The sequence below is a fragment of the Hippichthys cyanospilos genome, chromosome 10 (assembly GCF_059441005.1).
Source record: "Hippichthys cyanospilos isolate Australia breed blue-spotted pipefish chromosome 10, RoL_Hcya_1.0, whole genome shotgun sequence".
NCBI classification, from domain to species: Eukaryota; Metazoa; Chordata; class Actinopteri; order Syngnathiformes; family Syngnathidae; genus Hippichthys; species Hippichthys cyanospilos.
In genome coordinates, this window is record NC_142378.1 from 16,285,765 (window position 1) to 16,308,940 (window position 23,176).

The following is a 23,176-nucleotide window of genomic DNA, read 5'->3' on the forward strand; positions in this document are numbered from 1 at the left end:
ATCCCCCATGCTCCTAACAAAAACTTTACAGGAGTTGAAAACAACAAATGCATGAGTAAAAAAAGGACAAGGATTTGATAGTTTTTCACATACAATTAATACTTTTAAGAACACATTTTGTAAAACAGATCTAATTTCTTGGAAGTTGTAAACCATAGTTATATTAAAAGCTAGGTTTCAGTTATGCATTCCGAGTGTTAACTGAACATCCTGAAGCTTGCATCATTGCACACCTAGTTACTGCATCCACCGCTAGGATTACCAGAAGTGATGTTACAATCGCGGGGCGACTCTGTGACACAGTGGTCTACACATCCACCTCACAGTTAGGGGCCCGAGTTCAATCCCGAGCCCGCGTGGGTTCTTTCCGGGCACTCCGGCTTCCTCCCACACTGCAAAAATGTGCATGGCAGGTGTATTAGACATACTAAATTGTCCTTAAGTGTGATTGGGTGTGTTTTTCGTCCCTGTGTGCCCTGCATTTGGCTGGCAACCAGTTTAGGGTGTCCCTCCGCCTACTGGCAGAAGCCAGCTTGGATAGGCACCAGCAAGCCTGCGACCCTTGTGAGGATAAGTGGCTACAGAAAATGCATGGATGTTATAATAGCTTAGCGCCGCCTAATCCGTAGCAAAACTGCACACTCACGCTACATGGAATACTCGATGGCTGACAACACTTGTAAATTCAAAGAGGAGACAATTTTGACACACAGGAGCTGGCAGAAACCACAAAATTTCATGATAAAAGGGTGTTTAACACCTTGCAAAATATCCGTGAAATCCCTTTTTGCAAAGCTTCTGTGAGATCACAGCTCCGGAAATAAATGAAGACGCGAGGGCGGTTGATTCAAACCGCAGAGGACAGTCAAAATTGTATTTAATGATTAAACTGCTGAATATCTATTCCCTTGTCGCAAACATTTCAATCTTCACTACTTGACTTTTTTGACATTGTCCCTGCTGTTTCAGTGAGTTGAAGACCACAGAATTTGCACACAGTGTTTTCTTTTGCATGTCGCTTTACATATGAAGCCTTTGAGGTTGAGGAAGCCAAACATAATTACCGTAAAAGGAAGTGAACAAACCAGATATTTTCAGATAATCTACTGATGAAATGATTCGGACAGGAATTTGGGGGGAAAAAATCAAACACATTTTGTGACAGTTGCTTTGCAGTCCAGGCTTTAATTATTTCTTATATAAATACACAAACTCAATCAATCATTCAAATTCATTGACCTCGAAAGAGACAAAACACAATACAAAAATCTTTCTAAACAACTACATATGGTTGGCACTGTAGCTAGAAATAAGTGGAGAAAAAAGAAGAAACACTTTACGAAGTACTTGTAAATTTGTATTATGACATTCTAATCAGTGTTACTGTGGTCAGAAAACGTTTTTTGATTTGTAGATAATGTTTTTTGTCAAATGATTGTTATAGAGCCACAAGACTGACATTTAATTTTTGCCTTCAAAATGCAGGTTGCCATTTTTTACAAATGTTTTGGCACTGAAAATGATTAAACTGAAAATTAAAATGAAAATATTCCATCTTGTATGTCATGATGCATTTTTTCAGTAGCTGTTAGATGTTCCTTTCGTGTTCATCTTTCTGAGTGTGATCAGCTGAAGCAGACAATAAAGAAGATCGGAAAAACTACAAGCTTTCAATTGCTGAATTGTATTGACCATTGATGGTTATAAATTCTTAAAAACGACATTACAAAAACATCAGAAAAAAAATAAAAATGAATTTCCAGTGATCCATTTGATTTGCTTGAAGTTTATCCTTTTTGCCATCTCAAGTTTCGCTTTTGTTCATGCCACAGTACAAATACATTGACAGTATCAAGGCAGCAATCTGTGGAAATAAGATGTTGAATGTTGAATCCGCTTTGTTGGTGTTATCGTTTTCGAAAAAGCTCTTTTAATGGGAAATGCAAAATGAACCTTTGCAAAGATGGCGCGAAACAATGTTGAAATCTAAACATTGTATTTTAATACAGTAGGTCACATAACTACTGTATTTATTATTACATAACAATTTATTAGGAATAGTACGAGATCTCGCGAGATCAAACGCCACAAGATTTCTTGTTCCTTCTTTTCTTATTTCTTGTTTACTTAAATTATCTGTGTGGCAACGTTTTGGTTTTTCAATTGAGGAAATGGGTGGTAACACATTGATTGCTAGGCAGCTCTTCGAAAACACCTTCAAACATGCAAGCAACAATAAACAAACGCTTTTGCGTCGCCACTGGACCCATCAAGTGTCAGAGCTACCAAAACTGCTATGTACAGGGATGGAAGGCAGTGGATTTCGGCAGCTGATTCACGCCCTCGAGCCGCGATAACCGGTAATCGTAATGGCAATGTATCGTAATTTTCAAAGTCACTGTTATTTGAAACCGTCCTTTTTTTCCGTTCCGCGTCGTCTGCCTCGACGGGCAAATTGCATCGTGCAGCGGTAGCCTCCTCTCGAAGTGATTCATACTCTTTGGCCGCCATAGCCAATCACGTGCACTTTCTGGTTTGTTGGCCTCAGTATAGCTGTAGTAAATGCAGATAGCTAACGCGGCTAACATGTTTATGCTACTTTTTTTTTTTTTAATGTTTATGCTACTTTCACTGAGCGTTTGCGACATAAGTTGCTCGTTTGCCTATTTCCCACAGCAGGTGGTGTAGTTCTATCATGCTTGTATTTCTAAAAAAAGAACATGACCATTAAATATTAGCCAAATGGACCACGAATGGCTTGTTGTCGTGTCTAGAAGTAAAATCACTATTGTAGTTGCCGTTTTCATTAATGTTTATTTGTTTAATGTTTTGCACTTTAAACAATTTATTTTTATTTTGTTCTTGTCGGACTAAGAAAGAACACAGCTGCAACTTTTCTTGAAGCAGCGTGTGAAGGAAGTATTTTGTTCATGTTCAACTATTCTCAGAGAGCTCAGCTGCATCATTTGTTATTGCAGCAGCATTTGGAAAAACTTTGGATTGTTAATTGCAGCCTGCTCGATAAAAATAAATTTGAAATAGGAAAATTTATATTAGCATTTTTTTTATTTTGAAAATTTTGCAAAGATCTCAGGTCTCGTTCTCGTGGACTCAATCTTGTGAGATATGTCGTCTTGTCGGATTTGTATCTCGTCCCTTGCCTACTATTTATTATTCCATAATCCATTTTGAGTTACCTTATTGTAACGTGTCGTTAAATATTCATATTTACCTGAAAGATACCAATTCCAGCTGCAATTCCACCAACAATGTTTGCATGCTCTTTTAGGGACTCGAGGATTTGTTCAAAACAAGCCTAAGAAAGAAAGCCAGCGTATTATATTAAAATCAAGCAGCAGTTTGAGTGAAATGCACATAATGACAAATTCCTTCCTCTTATCTGAAGTCTTCCTAATGACAAGTCACACATCCCCCAACAGTTAATAACAGCAGAACTCCTCTCAATATCATATTTCTCCTAGTACATGTTGAGTTTTTTTTTTTCTTCTCATTTTCAACCCCTATATTGGGGGAGGAGGGGGGTGTCAACTTATAACCACATAGCTCGAAACAGGTCATTTTTAACCACATTGCTGTGAATAACTAATTCAAAATGTCATTTACGATGCTTAAAAAGACAGACCATGTATACCTCTAATTTAAAAGAGTATGCATTCGTTTTAGAGCATTTGCACAGAACATCGCAAAAATGCCCTTTAGTCATGCGCCGCCGAGTTGCCTCTGTGGTCAACAAGGAGGCTCTTTTTTTTGGTGGACTTTGACGCATTATGAAGGGGAAAAGACGGCTTGACTTGTCCGTTCAAGACAAAAAAATGTGAGAGCAATGGCACGCATGGATGTCAGCAGGTGGGGGAAGAAACTCAACTTCTACTGAGTTTTTCCAAAACTATTTTCTGAGTCAGGGCAAATAACCAACAGGTCACTTTAGCAAGGCCAGCTCCCCAAAGCCCTAAAGTAGCTGCGGTCGAGCTACTTTAAAAAAAAAAACTGAATTCTGGATGTATTCTTGTTAGCAAATTATAAAACCCACGATGAAGCGATACTTGCGGGGACATCAATTGATGTAATGTATTTCCTAGGCCCTAACCTTAACCATTACAACAAATTGCCTCACCCTTACACTTACCCTAACCTTATCAATAATACAATTCAAACCTACAACCCGAAAAGCAAGTTTTGACCCTCAAAAAGAGGTCTGAACTTGTGAGGACGGCCTAAACATCCTCACATGTGCAAAACGTCCTCACTATGTTTGTAAAAAAAAACACACAGACACATATATTTGCCAATATTCATTCAATTCAACTGTTCATTTAAATTGAAGGGGAAGATCTGCACAGACCAAATAGTGTGTGCGTGCCAGCAGAGGTGTGATACGTGTCATTTGAAATTTGATGTGTTGTCACCATCTGGGTGAAATTTCAGCTCCCTAGTGTTTTCTTTCGATATTTTCCCTATGAGTTGAAATCCCTTTGATGTATAGCTCAAAGCATGGGACAAAATGCCGCACAAGGGTTAAGCATACGGGAGAATATACATGTTTTGGTTTTTTTTTACAATTACAAAGCTTATGGCCCAGAGACATGGGACAATGTGTTTGCAGTATCTAAATATATAACCAAGATTATTTGTGAGTACAGCAAATTCACCTCTGTCATGGTGGTGTTCCCCTCTTTAGTGACCACAACATTATTCCCGTAAGTCTTCAGTAAAGCCGGAGTAGCCCACGCTCGGAGGATCACCTCAGCCTGCATCGAAAACAAAAACAAATTGGTAGTTGTACAGTAAATATTGAAATCATTTTCTTGAATATACTTCCCGCGATCCATTGCCATAAATATGCATGGTCCACAGGATTTAAGTCCTGACCTAGGACTTTGTCCTTTTGAATGCTAAACCAATCATCAAATCTCTTGACGTGCATATCTTTTACCTTGGCGAACAAATCATTTCTATTGAACAATGTTGCTGCTATCTTGCGTTCTATCCAAGAAAACCAACGAGCATATGTTGCGTTACCATTCGGCTAAATGAAATTGAGGAAATTCAACTTTTTTTTTTTTTTTTTTTATCAGAGCAGAGCTATCCATAACTTTTCGTCCTCCGTTATTTGAAATGCGTCAGATTGACATGCAGTTTTATCTTAATTTTGTACTTTCTTTCTTGGAATATCACTCCGCACCAAGCTCTAGCGAGGTATATGTTAGAATAAAGAATAGCAACCTATTTTGTCCCTTTGAGACTTAAACGGAGTAGAAAATGGTAGTGACTCAGTGGCCATTTTAAGGAGTATTTTCAAATTTAGAAGGGGATGAGAGGGATAAGAGACAAAGGAAATGGGCCGAAGAAGCACGGTGGCAAAACAGAAGAAGCCAAGTGAGGAAGGAGGGAGCGAAAATGGCGACGTGTGGAACTTACAAATGAAGAATAAACCAGAGTGACAACCGCGGCTGCCACCTCAGCAATGAAAATGATGAGAATGATGGAGAAAAACTGCAGAAGGATGAGAAGACAGCGGTTAGTCTGTCACAGTTAATGACTGTTTCACATACTGCGCGCATTGCGCTACTGCAGTGGGATATTCCGTCATATTTCCATATTTTCTATTTCTTTGAAATTTCTTCACTCAAAATTCACTCAAACTATTCAAACGCCAAAATATTACAAAAATTCATGCTTCTAGGGCTATTATTTTTCTCATCCCTCACTTTCGCAGTTTTCATACTATTCAACATTTTCACCTCAAAAATCCCTATTTATTTGCAAAAAAAAAAATTGTTCCCCTTTGAAATTCTAAATGTTCAGCACAGTCACTTCTCCTTGCGGTCAGTTTTCAACGTTTCCACAATTCCTAAAAAGCTAAAACTCCTCAATTTTCACCAAAAATGTGCACATTTTTACACCAGTATCATTTTTCTTATTCCACTGTTTTCCATTCTTCTACATTTCTCATCTGCCTTTCAGAATATTATTTTTTTCTCATTCCATTCACATTTTTTTGCCGAAAATGATGGCCAAAATGTGTGTGTCCTATAAATGGTAACTTAATTTCAGGAAGAGTGATCCGTCAGCAACAAAAGCCAAGTTTTGATGAACTGGTGCGCATTTTTAAATGGGACGTATTCTTACTTCTAATATTAACCCTAACAGGATGAACAAGAGGGCGCGGACTTCAGTTGGTTGTTAGCAGAAAGTGCCTGTTGCTGCTAACAGCAGCGCGTGTTAGCTGAGGTTGTTACGGCATTATTCTCAATAAAAGAAGCGAGCAGACTGAACCAACGTACAAGTCCATCCTTGTTCACAGGCAGGAATATTACTAAAATCATGTAAAGGTTATATGTCTGGAGCTGATTCATTTGACTTTATTGTTTTCTTTTGCCATAGACAAGAATCATAAAGTGGTGAAACACAGATGCTGCACAACTTCGGGTATTTATGTTAAAATGAACTTGAGCTGCGTCGCGAAGAAAAGCAAAATCAAGTTGCATTGAGCGCATTCGCTACCCTGGTGAGGCGTTCGCTGACCACTCACAATGTAGGAAATCTGAAACACACTTCATGTAACGTGTAAAAAATATATAACATACGAATATGAGCACGAAAAGAAAGAGTTTACAAAAGATGAGATTGATTCTGTTTTGCCATAGTTTTTACATTGTTGCCAAAGTGATTGTGCGTCTTATACTCGGTAAGAGAAAATACCGGAATTTGACTCCAAAATTAAAGGTGCGTCTTATACACATTTGGGGAATTATGGTACTCAATATTTTGTACCTAAAAAATCCCCATTAATTCATGACATGTTCAACATTTCAGATCAAAGTATGTTTACTTTTTTGACCACGTCAAAATTACATATTCCATCTTTGAACTTCTCAGCTCCTCCTTACCGCAGTTTTGTTTTTAAGATTTCAAGTCGAAATTTCAATTTTTTCGGGGGTTTTTCTCTCTTGTTTTTACCAATTCAAACTTTAAACCATTCAGGTAATTCCCACCATTTTTTTAAGAATTAAAAAAAAAATTACAATCTTTTTGTTGTTTCATTTTCATTTCATTCCTGCACTCTTTGCTTTCCCTAATCTTCGAAATACAGTACAAGCAAAACAAACTTTACATATACTGTAACTCCATATGGTTCACTTTCTCTCCACGTAATTTCAAATTGTTCATTATCATTCTATACAATTCAAACTCTTCCGATTATATTCCAAAGCATTCCACATGCTTCCACAAGTTTTCATTCAGCGTTTCTACAGTGATTGTTTCTTGTTATCAGTGAATTTTTCACACAAAAAAAAACAAAAAAATAAAACAACTTCAAACCACAAAAATAAACATGGAGAGAGAGAGCTACATTTCTGAGTGTGGTTGTTCCACTTACCATGAGCAGAAGACATTTGCTCTCACTACGAGCTCCACAGGTGCCCAAGAGCCCCAGCAGTGCTAGTAAGGCTCCGATGGCAATGCAGAAATATCCCACATTGACATGTTCTATGCCTTGTCTGGAGAAAGGTCCCAGGATGTAGAGGTAGGAGGACCAATCTACACTTGGCCAGATTCCGATCGCCATCAGGGTCAGGCCACCCACCTGCAGGAAAAGAAGCCCTTTTGTGGTCCTCGTGTGGAACTCTTCGGCATCACCAGAAGGACCAAAATAGCACATAAGCGCAATTGACAGCAAAAGTATTTGATCATCTAGTACAGGAGTGTTGAAATGATTTTGTTCAGGGGCCACATATAGAACAATGGAAAGATACAAGGGCCTCTTTAGTATTTTACGCTATTATGCTATAATCGGTCAAGGAAGCAATACCATATATTGTTTATATTTTTACATGAATTCTTTTGAAGGTGATGTGGCAAAATATTTGGGTTTTTTTTTTTTTTTAGATGGACAATGGCCCTGGAACTCACAACTGTAACCCATCTCTACACTATAATTTATTTGTAATAGCTGTAACCATTTTTTTTTTTTTTTTACACCCTCCCTTTGCTTTTTTTAATTGCCTTGTCATTTTTAATCGTTAGTTTGGACTCTAGTACATTTGCACATGTCTGTCTGGTGAAATCTTCACATTTCCCAGATCATCACTTTTCAGGGAGCTGAAAAATGGCTTGCATCATCAAATAGAGCAGAAAAATAATGTCATTGCCGAATCTCACCAGACTGTGCAGAAGTTGTTCATTAAACTGGATTTTTTACGTTTTTTTTTCAAACTTGTAATCATTAAGATGGATAACCTTCCACTAGATTATTGTAAATGTTAAGAGGAGGAAATAATTCATTTTATCGACCAAAATGAAATTGATTTTGTAATATTATGCTCCCCCAACACACACACACTCGTGTGGTGACTATGACATCATTTTCTAAAAACCTTCAACACTTTTTTGTAAATACCTGCTCAGCATACCTAAAATCGGATCCTTTTCAACATTAGGAAAAAAAGCAATATAAATTGAATTTAACACTTCGTAAGACTGGACTTTTATTTCATTTTATTCCTTTATTCTTTTATCCCTATCGTTTTTAGTTGCTATTTCATTCTTGTTATCCTTCATTTTATTCTATTTTTGACCTTTACTCATTTTGTCTTATCAGATTTAGCGTTTTTGTCTTTGAGCTGCCGTGTCTGTTTTTACGATGTTTTTATTTTTCTGTACATCACTTTGGTCAGCTGTGGTTGTTTTAAAGTGCTTAACAACAAAGTTGGATTGGATTGGAATTTCAGCAAATGTTTACTTGACTTTTAGTGCATCTAAGTGCTTGAAATGATAAAAATGTCAATTCTCATTTAAACTGGAAAATGTTTTGACCAACTGAATCATTTATAAATAAACAATACATGTAACTTGATCTGAACTATTAACACAGGAACACCAGTATCTTAAACAGTTTAACCTGGATAAAGAAAAATATTGCATCTTTTTCTCAATCACAATAATTATTGTGATTTAAAAAAAAATGTAGCATTTGACTCATTTCTATAGCAGCTGTACAGTATATAAGGTTTACTCGCCTTGCCCTGAAAAGAACATTCATTTGCCTTAAAAGCCTGATCACATGCTTGTAACAAAAACAGTCATACAAGTATACTGTACTTACCAAGGTAAGCAAGTTGAAGAGGACCATAATCATTTTGGCAAAAGTGAAGCAACCCATTTATTCTATTATTACAGAGAAAAGAATTAAAGCATTTTTCATCTTGAAAATCAGTCATATTTTTTCACAGCCGAGCAGTTGAGGAAAAGTCCTGGTAAGGAAAAGGCACGTAACATTGTTATGTATTTCGACTTACCTTTCTAGTCAGACTAGAACTGTTTCAAGTTAAGAAGAGCATGAAAATAATAATGATAAACTAGATAAATGTACACTTTTTCTTTTTGCTCATATACAATATACCCATATGATGTGGAGCGTGCTATTGTCTTCGTTTGACCTAAGAGCTTTTCCTGGAGTTGGCTCGTGACAATAGTATTAAGCGTTCGGGAGTGGTTGAAGTGGATGCAAATGCAAATGAGGGTTAGCTTCATGTTTAGTTGAAGAGAATTTCCCCCGATAGGAACATGTAAGCATAGATTTATAGCATTTGATCATCGTGACACAAGTTTTTGATGAGCACCAGCTGGGTTTGATATCAAATAAAAAGCCATATAAAACACCCTGACGTCTTCATTCCCAACAAGCACTACAGTAGTGTGGTACACTTTTTTTTTTTTTTTTTTAACAATTCTACTTACCTTTTTCTTTCCCACTACAGCAGTGGTGCACATTTTTTTTAAAGCCAAGAACCCATGATGGGGGGGGGGGGGGGGGTAATTCATCATTTTGGATCAGCATTTGTCGAGGTGTCGCAAGTTGTTTTATTTCTGACAATGCCTTTAAATACTAAAAACAGAAAGGCATACAATGTTTTGCAAGGGAGTTAAAACAAGTGGATTGCTGTTCCAAATAATTTGCTCTTCATTTGGAAAACGTTCAGTTCTTATCACAAGTTTCAAAGAATTTAACTATATATGTACAAAGAATACCTGCAAAAACCCTGTTAAAATATCATTTAAGTCTCCAGAGGTATGAAAGCTTACTTTAAGTTGAGGCTCCTCCTATTCACTGTTATGCGCGGCAAAAGTGTCAAGGAGTTCATCATAAGTTGTACAAACCTCAGCAGCCAAAAATAACATCAGAACAAATTTATTGTAAAAATGTATCTCTCTTATTTACAAAAATGAATGACGCTGATAGGCCTCTACCGCTTTCTGTATTTGGGGGTCTGGACGAACCGGTCTGTTCTTAGGAAGACACACGCATGATTTTAAGTTTTAGTACTGCCAAAAGCACTAACAAGTCCTCCAAAGAAAAATGGTAGCATTTGACAGAAGACTTTTTCAATAAAATTGAAACCATACTACAGATGGACCCGTTTTCATTTTCGCCCTTTACTAGTCTTCCCTCCTTTTTTGCCACCCTTTGCCTGTCTTCCTTTTCCTTTAACGCCCTTTGATTTCTGTTCCTTCCTTTGCATCGCACGGACGTCTTTCTTCATGCGACCGTCCACCACTTTGAAGACGCCTTTGACGCCAGCAGGCCGCCTCACTTTCCTCCCGGCTCCCTTTTTGGCAATGACGTACGTCACTTCTCGCTTCTCTTTTCCCACGCCGGCTTTCTTGTAAATACTGATAGAATTAAAAACAATGAGAATCTCATGAGCCAAATGGGCATTGTTGCATTTTCCTTTGTGGTGAGAAACCAAACCTTTTTAGCTGAGCCATCTTCTCCCTCTCAGAAATGTCCACTGTGTTCACAACCGCCTCTGCTTTCTTCTTAGCTTGCTCCATTTTCTTCAACATCTAGCGAGGAACACACAGATCTTTTTTTTCTCCCCAGAAACAAAAGAAAAACAAAACAAAACACTGCTGCCATGTCAAAGGACTAATTCAATGATCTTACCCTCCTTTTCTTCCTGGCCTTGGCTTCAGCGACTCTCTTAATTGGCCGGGCATTGATCTCCTTCCACTTCTGTTTATACTCCTCGACCATCTCCTTGGTGACTGGCACCGGCTTCTTCCTGTGTTTGTTCTCATCATTCAGGAACCACTCAGGTACTTCCCAAGGCTGGTCAGATGAAGCGAACCTGCAAACGCATAAAAGTTTTGTTCCCCCCCTTGATCCTCTCATCACGGCGCTCAGTCTTGACGCACACCTGTGGAATGAGTTGTCCACCAGGTCTCTGGCCTTCTTCTTGGATGTGGCAATCTGGCAGCCGAGGGCGAGGCCTTCAGCATCCAGGATGCGGGCTTTCTTACCTTAGCGAGCACAGCACAACAACACATGCACGTTGGTACTGTTTCATCTCAATCCCATTGTTTCGCACGTTTTGTATGGCCAAAATGTACTCACTTATGCTCTCTACTGGAACGACCTGGAAGTCATTGTCATCACCATCCCCTTGTACTTTCCCAGCGCCACCATTGGCCTGTTTTAACTTGGTAATAAATCTAGAAGGAGCAGGCGATGTGTTGTGAATAAGTATCTTCATGCCTTGACTCATTCTTCTATGACAACTGCTATTTTTGTACTTTTGAATTTAAGTACCTATATATACACACACACACACACACAAATATTAATCAATAGCTAGAGCGATTTATAAAATTGTAAGAAAGTGAATTACTCTTCGTCATCGCTATCATCTGAGTCGCTGTCGCCTTCTTCCATAGCTTCCTTTGAAGGTCCTGCCTCTGCCTCTTCCCGTACAGTTGGAGCAGGCTCCTCATTTTCCTCTGCTTTCTCAGCTTTCCTCTTTTTGCCTTTTCCTGAAAATAAATAAATAAATAAAATAAAAACAGTAAAGAATGCATTTACCAGGTTGAAGACTCATAACGTTTTTAATTAAGGGCCTTCATTTTGGAAAGTCTTACGTTTACATTTTACAGGAAAAACATGGCTGGGCGAGTAATAGTAAATAGTAATAGTAATAGTAAAAGTAAAGGCATACAGCCATTTAAATGTAATTTCTGTAGGTGTGTGTGAGTGTGTGTATATATATTATATATATTATATATATATATATATATATATAGTCGAGTACTCGCACTATTTAAAAATGTGCATAAACAAAGTTGTCTGTCTCAACTATTCTAAAAAGGTGTTTTGCTGGTGTTTATACAGATTAAATATGGCTAAATAGGAACCATTTTTGCTAATTGTAACAGCACTTTGCTATCTTTACCTGGTTGCTGGTTTTGGAGCCACTGCGTCTGTCTGAGCTCACTTTCAGCATCTCCTTCCAGCTCAATCTCAGAAAAAATGTCCTATAAAAATAGCAATTCACACAAATAACTTAGACAGGTGGAAAGGGACAAGCAAAAACATTTTGATTGTGCTGTTGTAAAAACACATTGAGAAACCTTGCTGAACCATAGGTTGGTTTCACGCTCGCTCTTCTCATCTTTTCCTTCAAGTTCCACTAATAAGCCACCTTCCTCTTCTTCATCGTCATCCACATCCTCTTCCTCGGTGAACGTCACTCTGAAGACAGGCAGAGTACGCATTAGTGGAAGTCGGATTTTTTTAAGGTAAAACAGGCAGGTAGTGCAGGAGCGTTCCATTTGTCTCTCACTTCTTTTTCTTCTTCTTCTTGTCCATCTCTTTCTGCCTGTGTTCCACCTCCTCCAGGTCATCATCATCCAAGTCAGAGGCCAGGGACATGTTATCATCTTGGTCTTCTTCCTCCTCCTCATCATCATCAGACAAGTGGAAGTCGCCCTCCCCTTCCACTAGAGAGTCTGCTGCCTGCATGTCCCCCTTGGAAAGATCAGCCAGCACCTGATAGGTGGAAGGAATAAAGAATGCCAAAATAAAAATAAAGTTAACCACCCATAAAGTCTTGTTTGTGTACACCAAGCAGCTGCAACACTGATTGTACAAGATAATGGAATCCACTAGGGGTGATTCACCTAAGAATAGGAATTCTCATTCAATATGATTGGTCATTTGTCATAAATGTACTGAGAAATAATACTTTTCATTTGGGCAACAGTTTTTTTTGCATATTTTGTTACTGCATTTCCTGTGAAATGACAATTGATCTTGTTCGTTGTATTGTTGTTTAATCTTATTTTATACTATAAAAGCTATACAATTTACGGCTAGCCTCAAAGTGTAGCAGTTGTCCACACGCCATTTTTGTGGGAAAAACAACATTCCTCACAAATCAAAACTGAATAAACGTAAAGACCAAAAATAAAAAAGACACTTTGCCTTTGTTATTCTGTCTTGCAAAGCAGAATGTAGTATGATTTTTTGCACATCTATAGATCAAAGAAGAATTTAGAATTTTATCAAACCGAAAGGTTTTGAATCAACAATCTATTCTGAATCAAAGACCCCAACATTGGAAATGAATCGAATCATTAGAATGTCAAAGATTCCCACCCCTAGTATCCACCTTATTGTGCAAGTAGCAATTGTGTGTGTGCAAGGTCTATAGCCTTGACCTGTTTTTTCTTGATCGAGGTAAGTGAGAACAAGCAGACGTCATTGTTGTCAGCAATGGAGACACCTGGCAGATCCATCTTCAGCTCCACCCGCTCCCGCTGCTTTCTGCGCTCTTTCAGCAGCTTTCTTTTCTTCCTGGCAACACAAATACACAAAAGTGTCCAATATAATGGAATTCAATGCTTCTTTGAGTGAAGGGGGATAAGTTACTTGCCCATACAGTGTTCCCAAACCTAAACATGGAAATTTGTTGAATCTGAGTTGAAGTTAGCGGATGGAAATACTCGATTTATTATATTCTTTATACATACGAATTAAAAGACACCAACAACATTTGTTTGTGCTAAATGGTTTGCAAGTAGCATTAGCATGGTAGCAATTACCATTTAAGGTCAAGAAACACTACTATTTGGTTTACACCTAAATTATGTTATACTTACATTTCAAATGTAATAATGTCTTTGAAATCATTCATAGACAATGCTTCAACAAATCCCGTGAGTAAACCTGAGACCGGAGCTGCTTGTTTGCTATAACAAGGCCAAACACTTTACTTTAGTTCTCATCTTCTGCTGCTACTTTTTCTTGACGAGCAGAGTTAGAAGGTTGGGCACGTTTTGGCTTGTCTGCCCTCCTTAATTTTAATAGCTAAAGCAGAGTCACTCTAGATTGTTTACTACAGTGACAGTTTATATTCTTGAATAGAACAGCCTGACTGTTGAGAAGTTCTCAACTTTCTAATGAAGCTAATATTGTCCCGCAGCCCCAATAAGGGATGCACATAAAATGGATATCAACGCCCGAATTGGCTTTTATTGTGAAGTTTGCCCTCAGAATCGTTGGTTTTGGAAGGTCATACCTCTTGAGATCAGCCACCTCCTCTGACTTCAGCTCGGCCAATTTTTTGTCCATTTCTTCTTCTTCATCACCCTCCTCTTCGTCTTTTTTCTCTTTCTTCTTCTTCGGCTCATCAGCATCCCCCTCCTCCTCAGAACTTAAACTAAAGAGGGGCAAAAGATGATTGGCACTGAATGAAACAGGAAGGTGCATCACACAGCAGCTTGTACCTGATTTCCTGGTTTGGTTTTTTGGCCTCGTCCTTCAATGTCTTGGCCAGGTATCGCCTCAGCTTGGTCCTCCAGTTCAGCAACATGCTATGTTTGAAAAATAAGAGAGCAAATGTCACATTACATGCAAGTCGTTGGTGGTAACCTTTAAATTTGTAAAGACCAGCACCGGGTTTTACCGGAGTTCTTTGCGGCCCAGAACTTTAATGTCACGACAACACTCCTTTATCTCATCAGTAGTGGAACTATGAGTCTCCAGCATTGGGTTGTCAAAGGTGATCTAAAATATACAACAGAATGAAATGTTTTCTATAGAATTAACAGTGATTTTCAGTGCATGTAAAATAATCAATCTATACAGCTAAATAGAAACTGTATAGCTTGACTTCTTACCTCACTGGCTTTGCCCAAAAAGTCCACAGGGTTTTCAGCTTTGATAAAAGCTGTAACAGTGTAACTGTGGAATAGTGTCAGGTCGCCATCAGTGTAGCCCTCCGCCTGAGGAACAAGGACGACATTTGGGTCAGTAGAAGACCTCTAAAGTCATTAGACTTGTTTGTTAACTACCTAAACATACATATCGCTATGTGGTCCTTTCAAATACAAATACAGGTAGAATTCTCGATTGTGTTTAGTTTTACAGTAAAGTTTGACTAAAACAGAAATAAACAGTTTGGCCTCGAATAATACCTCTTGAACCGCCAAGCCACTGCTTGTGGCGCTAAAAACACAAATATTTGCATGCAAATAAAAGCTTTAAACGAAAAAAAAAAAGATGTGCACATACACACTTATAAGTCATTCTGTGTAGACTGCATAAATTCTTGTTGTACCGAATTGGCCCACACATACTGTACCTTGGGCTTCTTGTCTGGGACCAGTTCTTTCACAGTTTTGACCTGCACATCCACCTCTTTGAATGCATATTTGGGATCAAAGAACTTGGCATCAATTTTGTCTGGAGCTAAAAAACCTGTTTAGAAATGGTAAACTCATTAGTTCACCATTAAAAATGCAGACATTATTGTGTTGCATCCAAATTAGTTGCTGACCCTGGCAAATAACAAATATCTCAGCGGACTCATTCCTGGATGCTTGGGGCTTGGTGGCTTGAACCTTCTTGAAGAACTGCTGGAAGATCCAGAGCAGAGGCTGGTAATCCTTAGAGCGGAACACCTTGGTGACAAAAGTGCCCCCTTTCGTCAAGAACTCAGCAGCCAGCTTCAAGGCCATGAGGGTTAGGTGGGCTGGTAGTCAAAGAAACAAACATGATTTGGCAGGTTGGCTAACAGTCAATTAACTTAATTTACATATCTGAAAAATAATTAAGGAGGAATCCCGAGGTCGCCACATTCATACACTTAACGGCAGTGGTTTTCAAATGGGGATATATGAAGGCATCTAAGGGTTTATGTGAGTGTTTAAAATTGTTTCTGCATATATCAGGAAATCAAACAATGCTTTGAAAGGCCTTGATAAAAATATTTCTTTTCAAATGAAGAGCAAATTACCGTATTTTCTGCACTATAAGGCGCACTGGATTACCCTCAATTAACGACATTTTAAAACTTTTTCCATATTAAAGGGCGCACCGGATTATAGGGCGCACCCTCAATTAATGACATTTTAAAACTTTTTCAATCACAATATAGTAATACTCAAAGTAATAACAATAGTAACTCAAATAATAACTCTAAACTTTCAAAAGCATAATAACTCAGTCAAAATGACAACCTTGTTCAACAGTAAACACACAAAAGAAACAGGTAATGCTTACTTGATTAGTTCATTCTGCATCTACGAATCCCAATCTCAATATCGATCCACATATAAGGTGCACCTGATTATAAGGTGCACCATCAGCTTTTTAAAAAAACTTAAGGCTTTTAGGTGCGCCTTATAGTGTGTAAAATACGGTAATAGGAGGCATGTATTGCTAACTGGTGTTTGTAGTGATTCCTTTGCTCAATGTATTTATTTTGGGAAGTTTTACATGGACGCACAGTCTTTAGTGACATCGTTTTCAGCAGACAAATCAGGAATAAAGCAAATGGTGTAACAGTATATTCTGGAGATCGTGAAAGGAATAAGACATAAGGATGTCCCTGCAGGTGACAGGTGAAAGTTTCAATCACACAAAATGGCATAGCACCCTGTACTGTCTTTTTTTTTTTTTTTTTTATCCAAAAATGCTTTGTACTGGTTAAGGGGTACTTGGCAGAAAGGTTGAGAACCGCTGGGATAATATCACAAAAACAAACATTAACATAGTTGTGTTTAAGAATGTTAATAATGAAGTATAATTCATATCTAAAAGTACTTACTATAAACTAGAGGAGTTCAATCAATTCAATTTCTTCTGAGAAAGTGACTGGCAACTACTCTTAATAGCTTTCATAGTAATTTGTCCAATGCTCTTGATTTAGAAAAGTGTCACATACCTTGTGAGAAAGCATCATGCTGCCAGTTGGCTCCTACATTTGGGGCACCATCATTTAGCACAACGTCAACTTTCCAAGTCTGCAGTTCCTTTCTTAGGGCCTGCAAGTACAGCATCAAATTATCCATTAAATGAGGAGCAAATTTACAACAAATAGAAGTGACATGAAAGTTTAAATCTTGTATAGAGAACATGAGTGAAAGTATTTTATTTTTCTATATGGGAGCTTACCTGTCTGCATTTCTCTGTAGTGATGTCTTCTTGAAGGGTCACTACATTAGGGATGGGCTTGATGGGTACTAGGTCAACACCTGCAAAAGGTATGTATACAATTAAAACCATTCTGATTTACTGGGTCAGAGTACAAGTACACTCACCAATAACAAGGCTCGAAACGGGCATAAATTTTGACGCCACTTGCAACCTGCAATGAGAAGTGTCATTGGGGCAAATCCAGTCAATTAATTAAACACATTTATCTTTTTTAACTCTTGTTGTGTATAATGCCTTGAGCTCCATTAACTTAATGTGTTTATTGTTCATTTTAATAAGTGGCGGGCGACCAGTAAAGTTAGCATTTAACTGGCAGATGACAAATAAACAGTTTAAATCCCTAATCTAAAAATGATAACTTGTGTTCATTATGATTCATGAATGTGGACAGGGGACTAACCATCCTCCAGGAGCTGCGCACAAGTCGACCAAAGCTCTTGCCTTCTGCAAGAACTGGTATTTACGGTTAAGCTGGATGAGTTTGAAAGACGAACGAGACCGATAACCTGTGAAGGACACGACAATAAAGAATTGAGTAACATGACAAGATGAATTCTCGGTACTGGCTAGCATTGCTTAGTTAAAATGAAATATTTATGTAGGCTCGCTTTCCTACCTGTTTCTTTGGCTAAGTGGTAGAATTTATCTTTCCTGGTCTTTCCAACTTTTAGCTTTTTCCCCATAGCTATGCTGGTTGCGGTTTTACGATTGAATCAAACACAACTACAGTACACTTCCAAGAATACAAATTCCTAGTTTATGTTGAAAACACGTGTAAGGAATAATGCGCATACATTATACGTCACGCGTTTCTTCGTCTGCTGCCGATTAGCCGCACTGGTGCACAATAGCGATACCCACTGGCTGCACTTTTCGTAGCGTCATTTATTCATTCTCCACGGGAATGAATAGAGGGGTGGTAATTACATAAAGTAAAGTACTCATGTGTTTTATAGACCTCGAACGACTTTTTGTTTTAATCCCAATTCGTGATAATCATTCATTTTAATTTGTCCAAAGCTACTTAGGTGCAGAAGAGAATACGATTTACTTAAAGCCCATCCCGATTTATTAGATCTCACAAGCATCCCTGTGAAATTTCCTTTTATTTGTGATTCTTTTCACCAACAAAATATGTTGGCTCTGTAGCAAATAGCATGAAACACAGCAGCTACACAGGCACTGTCAGAAGGGCCGGTTTCTGGATCGAGTGTTAATCAGTCCCAGGACAGAGAAGGCGCTTGCTGCTGCAGTGACCAAACTGATGGCTCCGATGGCCCTTGTTGCCTGTCAACAAAAGAAAGAAGGCTAAGGGTGTATTAAAAAAAAATAACGTACAAGCCAGCATTCTATTCTTTTTCTGGGTTGTCCTTCCTTATAACCAATTAAATTAGAAAATCATAGGGACACAGCAATTATTTGCCATCTGTCTCAGAAACAGAGCTGTCACCAAAGCAAGATGCCACCTATTGAAAATTCTTCTTCTTTTTTTTTAAATGAACAGGGTACAGTTACATTGACCAAAGGGATAATATGCCTGATTTAGCGAGTGGCTAATTTCCATCTGTAATCATAAAACACAAAAGACACAGCACAAAACATCAGTGGCACACATAATATCAATCACAAACACATCATATAAATTGTATACAGACGCAGTCTAAAAAACACATTCCTAATATACAATGCATGGCATAAAGTGCCCAGTGTGCTGGCAACATTGATTACTCAAGAGCCTTTTTTTGAAAGAAAGAAGTTTAAAGAAGGTTAAACTACTTATCCTCATTTCTCCACCTTTGCTGTTTTGAAAGCAATGTCACTCCACATTACTAGTCAAAGGTTTGGAAGCACCTTTAAATTCAAATGTTCTCAAACACATTAAGATGTTAAGAAATTTAAGCTATTACATAGTATAGTATGAGCCACCTGTTCCGAAACTCCCTCCCCATAGCGCAGCAAGGTGACAAAGTGCTCGCAGTTACTCCCCAGTAGGTCATAGGACACCTCCTGACCAATCAGGACTTGCGCTCGCTGGATGATCTCACTGACAGGCAGCGGTGTGTGGTTGTGGTCGTACTTGTTGTTGACACGGTACGAATCACTTCCCACTACCTCCTTCAGCAGCTGCATACGCACCACCGCCTTTCGGCTAAAGACGGACTTCACGCTGGACATGGCGGCGGCCTGGCTCTCATCTGGAGAAAAGCACCATGGGTGATGAGATTAGAAAACAAAATGGCATTCTTAAGAGGGTGCAGATAACACTTGTTGATATTTGGGATGATCCAAAAGTTGAATGTGAGGTTTGACAATACTTTATGGGGAAAAAGAGAGCACAAAATAATCACAGCATAACGACAGATCGTAATATGTGAAACAACGATGGAACTTGGGCCTTCAGAAAGTACTTCCCCAACTTAACTCATTCACTACAGAGGTAGCAGTGGATGAGTTATATCTCCTTTATACAACCACTTTCATGTCCCGATTTGATAAACAAGCAATACACAGTATTACACAAATGCAATGCAACATTACACAACTGTGAAAATGTGCTGTATTTGGTGAAGTATGAAATCTTCAGACGACTCTTTCCCTGGATTTGATTCAACTATGTCGGAGGGGTCAAAGTTTTCTGTCTGCTCAGTGTATTTGGTCACACATCGGCACTGACCAACAGGTGTCAAGTTGATGATATAACCATCTCCCAGATAGAGTGCCCAGTGCTGATAGGCTGGTCTGAAGATCTCAATGAGGTCTCCAGGCTGGGGGTCACCAGAGGGCTCAGCAGTGTCATTAGAGGCCATCTACGCACACAATTTAGACATTTGTGTATTTTGATTTGACAGTAGACCTGAAACACTGTTCTTTAAAAACACCTGAAAGATCAATAGCCATTGGCTTGAAATGGATGAAAAATGAAGATTGCCTCAAATTGACCATTGCAAGAAATTAAAATGATAAATAAGACACAATCGAAAAGATTTTAAAATAGAAATGAAATAGGCAGTGGCCTCTTTTCTTATGTGTTTAATGAATTCTAATTTAATGTGATACACCTTGTAGCTTGTTGCTGGAGTGGGGAGATTTATTTTCAAACACAATTCTTGTGAACTTACACTTGAGCTTTGTTGTTGTTTATCCATCCCACAACATGCTTCCACAAGTTCTAGGAAGAAAAAAAAGCTGAGTGTGACTTGACTGTCATCTAATGGTTCACAATACATTTGAGTATAATTTCTAAAGAAATGGTTGGTACAAACACAACACTGCTTATTTACAAAACAACACCAGATATCATGTTTTGAGTTGATTTGGCTACTCCTTGGAAATAGGTCCTTAGTCAAGGTGGAGGTATTTAGAAACTGTTCCAGACTTCTGCAGAAAAAAAACAAATAAAAAAGTGAGGAAAAGCCTACCAAAAAGATGGATTTTATTTGGGGTTAATCAAAGGTACTTTAAGCACTGACTCGTATTTAAGATGAATTTGAATGCAACTGATTTTTTTTCAGCACAGCTAATTGGAGGTCAATGTATTGATGGAAAATATTTTGAGTATATTTATCATGCTTTCCTTTTTATATCACAAAAATCTGGCACTGTAACAGGGGTGTGTAGACTTTATAAATGTGGTTTCAAGGTTCTGATTGCCACTCAGTGAACTCCTTTGGGGTCACAAGGCACAAGAAGGCATATACAGCAGGTATTGTTTTGATTCCTGAAGGTGCAGGGTGCCCACTAATACAACAATGACTCAAATGGTTGAAACAAACATGTATCCACACCCGCATCCAAAATCTAATTAAGAAACAAATCTAGTGGTGTCCCAAGACTTTTGCACAGTAGTACTGTGCATAAGAGTGGGTTTCTAAGAAATACGGAGAGAGAATGCTCGATGTGGTTGCACACCAAGCAAAGGTCATTCGTACGTATGCATCACACAATACCACTCAGCTCTCAAACACACAAAGAAGCAGACACACACAATACACACACTTTCCGCTGTCACAATAGCACTCACACAATGCAGAAGCCGACAGAAAAATACTTCTAGTCCATTTTATGTAGCATGAAAAATACTTCCATATGAAAAAGATTAAATGTTAACTTAATCTTGAAAAAAATTTCATGTTGGATAATAGTGATGCCAATTCAAGGAAGCCGTTTCATTAATCATGAATATGTGACAATGACGCCACGATGATAGGAGAAAGACATCATATTTTGAGGAATAATGGAAAAAGTAGATATGTAATTCATACTTTCTATCACAAATGACACACAAAAAACAAAATAAGTGATTAAATATGAATAGCAAATCTCAACAGCCGAGTTTCCCAAACATTGGCACACAATGTATCAGTTACTGAGTAGTTTAATGGGCAGACATTTTCTTGCCAAAAAGCTTTCTGAATTGTGTTTGCTGTGGTAAAATCATGTATTTTATGTTTTTTTTAATCATCAAATCATGTTGAATATTTTTTATTTTTAAATTTTATTCTTTGGGTTGAAAAAAAATCGGGAAACCCTGCTGTAATGGCAAAGATGAACATAACAGGAGGCATACTTACTCAAACACAAGCAGCTTTTTCTTTCTCACCATTTTAGTTCTCCATAATAAGTCCACGAATGACCATAAAATAAAAACAAGCAGAAAGAAGGAACAGAAAAAGATTAATTCCAAGTTTCTGTGTCGACAAGTTTAAAGTTCTCAAAATCCCAAAGCTGAACCAAAAGCTGGAGGTCGCTGTAGATGTGTCCAGTCAGTGTCTCCGGCTGATGACAGTGGTGCACTACTGACCCAGTCACAAACAAACACATACAAAACACACTCACATATGCACAAAGAGGTGTTTCCTCTCCTGCATTGCTCGATCCACTTGCAGTGACAAATACCCCCTCAAAAAGCAAAATGCACTCAACAGTTATGATTTTATTGAAATGAAGTTGATTGCTCGCGATAATTTATTACTATCTATATAATTCAAAACCTGTTGATTTTGGGGATACGAGAATTCCGCCCAGTGCCACTGCAAGCAACATGTAATTTTTAATAAGCTTTAGTATGTTTGCATGAGTTGACTGTCACAGAGAAGTCAGTGCCTCCAATTCGGGACCTTTGTAAGCCCTCTAGCGACGATTAAAAAGCTACTACCGTATAATACCCACAAAAAAACAAACACCATAAGTGATCCAAATATATGGTGCCCTTTTATACACGGAAAAAGTAGTAATAACCAGTTTAAATCAGTAATTAGTTTTCTTGTCAAGAACATAAATTTTATTTTCAGAACATATGTATGGAGGGATGCATAACCAGCCTGCTAGTTCTATTATCTTAGGGCACAGAACAAGGATGGGCAACTTCTGGCCCACCCACACTATAATGTCTCTCCTCAAGTTTCAAGTTGTAATTACAGTTTTCACCACTAGATGGGGGACAGTGCTTACAAGAGCCTCCAGACACGAAACTGCACTTGTACTGTACATCAAAGAGAAGAAAGAGTGTCTTAGCACAAAGCGATGATAAACCATATTAGGTAAAGAAAATGATGACTTTCTGGTAAAATATGGATAGGACTATATGGTCACCAAATTCAATCCAAACCTATTTACTTAATCTGTTTAGAGACAATGTCAGACACGAAAGATTTCAACTTGCCGGTACTATGCCACACATGCACACATATGCACGCACACACACACACACACACACACACACACACGCATACATGCACACACATACACAAGACACTTTATGCACAGGGAAAAAAAACAGGAACTGTTGTTTTTCAGAGAGTTAGTAGTGGAGGAGAAGCTATTTTCTATGTGTTAGAGCTTTGATTTGTTATTAAGATACAGTTCTGTACATTGGTT

The 23,176-nt window shown here is 38.2% G+C and overlaps 3 protein-coding genes across 3 annotated transcripts; all 3 read right to left on the reverse strand.

Annotated features, from left to right (window-relative positions):
* Positions 1-1,804: 1,804 nt before the first annotated feature.
* Positions 1,805-9,184, reverse strand: tspan1 (tetraspanin 1). The gene is made up of 6 exons (XM_088426372.1): positions 9,128-9,184; positions 7,403-7,609; positions 5,440-5,514; positions 4,671-4,769; positions 3,233-3,316; positions 1,805-1,864 (listed from the first exon to the last, which is right to left on the reverse strand). The coding sequence occupies exons 1-6, from the start codon at positions 9,182-9,184 to the stop codon at positions 1,805-1,807; spliced, it is 582 nt and encodes a 193-aa protein (XP_088282498.1).
* A 1,013-nt stretch (positions 9,185-10,197) lies between these two features.
* Positions 10,198-18,072, reverse strand: ftsj3 (FtsJ RNA 2'-O-methyltransferase 3). The gene is made up of 21 exons (XM_088426679.1): positions 17,916-18,072; positions 17,700-17,805; positions 17,404-17,450; positions 17,258-17,337; positions 17,028-17,127; positions 15,639-15,833; positions 15,444-15,559; positions 14,980-15,084; positions 14,766-14,866; positions 14,587-14,673; positions 14,379-14,519; positions 13,519-13,654; positions 12,642-12,847; positions 12,430-12,550; positions 12,252-12,333; positions 11,694-11,835; positions 11,420-11,517; positions 11,223-11,325; positions 10,970-11,153; positions 10,775-10,869; positions 10,198-10,695 (listed from the first exon to the last, which is right to left on the reverse strand). Exons 1-21 carry the CDS (start codon positions 17,980-17,982, stop codon positions 10,446-10,448), a joined length of 2,562 nt encoding a protein of 853 aa, XP_088282805.1. The 5' UTR covers positions 17,983-18,072; the 3' UTR covers positions 10,198-10,445.
* A 316-nt stretch (positions 18,073-18,388) lies between these two features.
* On the reverse strand, positions 18,389-22,070 carry plaat1 (phospholipase A and acyltransferase 1). Its single transcript, XM_088426068.1, has 5 exons — positions 21,871-22,070; positions 20,419-20,468; positions 19,974-20,106; positions 19,226-19,494; positions 18,389-18,586 (listed from the first exon to the last, which is right to left on the reverse strand). The coding sequence occupies exons 2-5, from the start codon at positions 20,443-20,445 to the stop codon at positions 18,485-18,487; spliced, it is 531 nt and encodes a 176-aa protein (XP_088282194.1). The 5' UTR covers positions 20,446-20,468; positions 21,871-22,070; the 3' UTR covers positions 18,389-18,484.
* Positions 22,071-23,176: the final 1,106 nt, after the last annotated feature.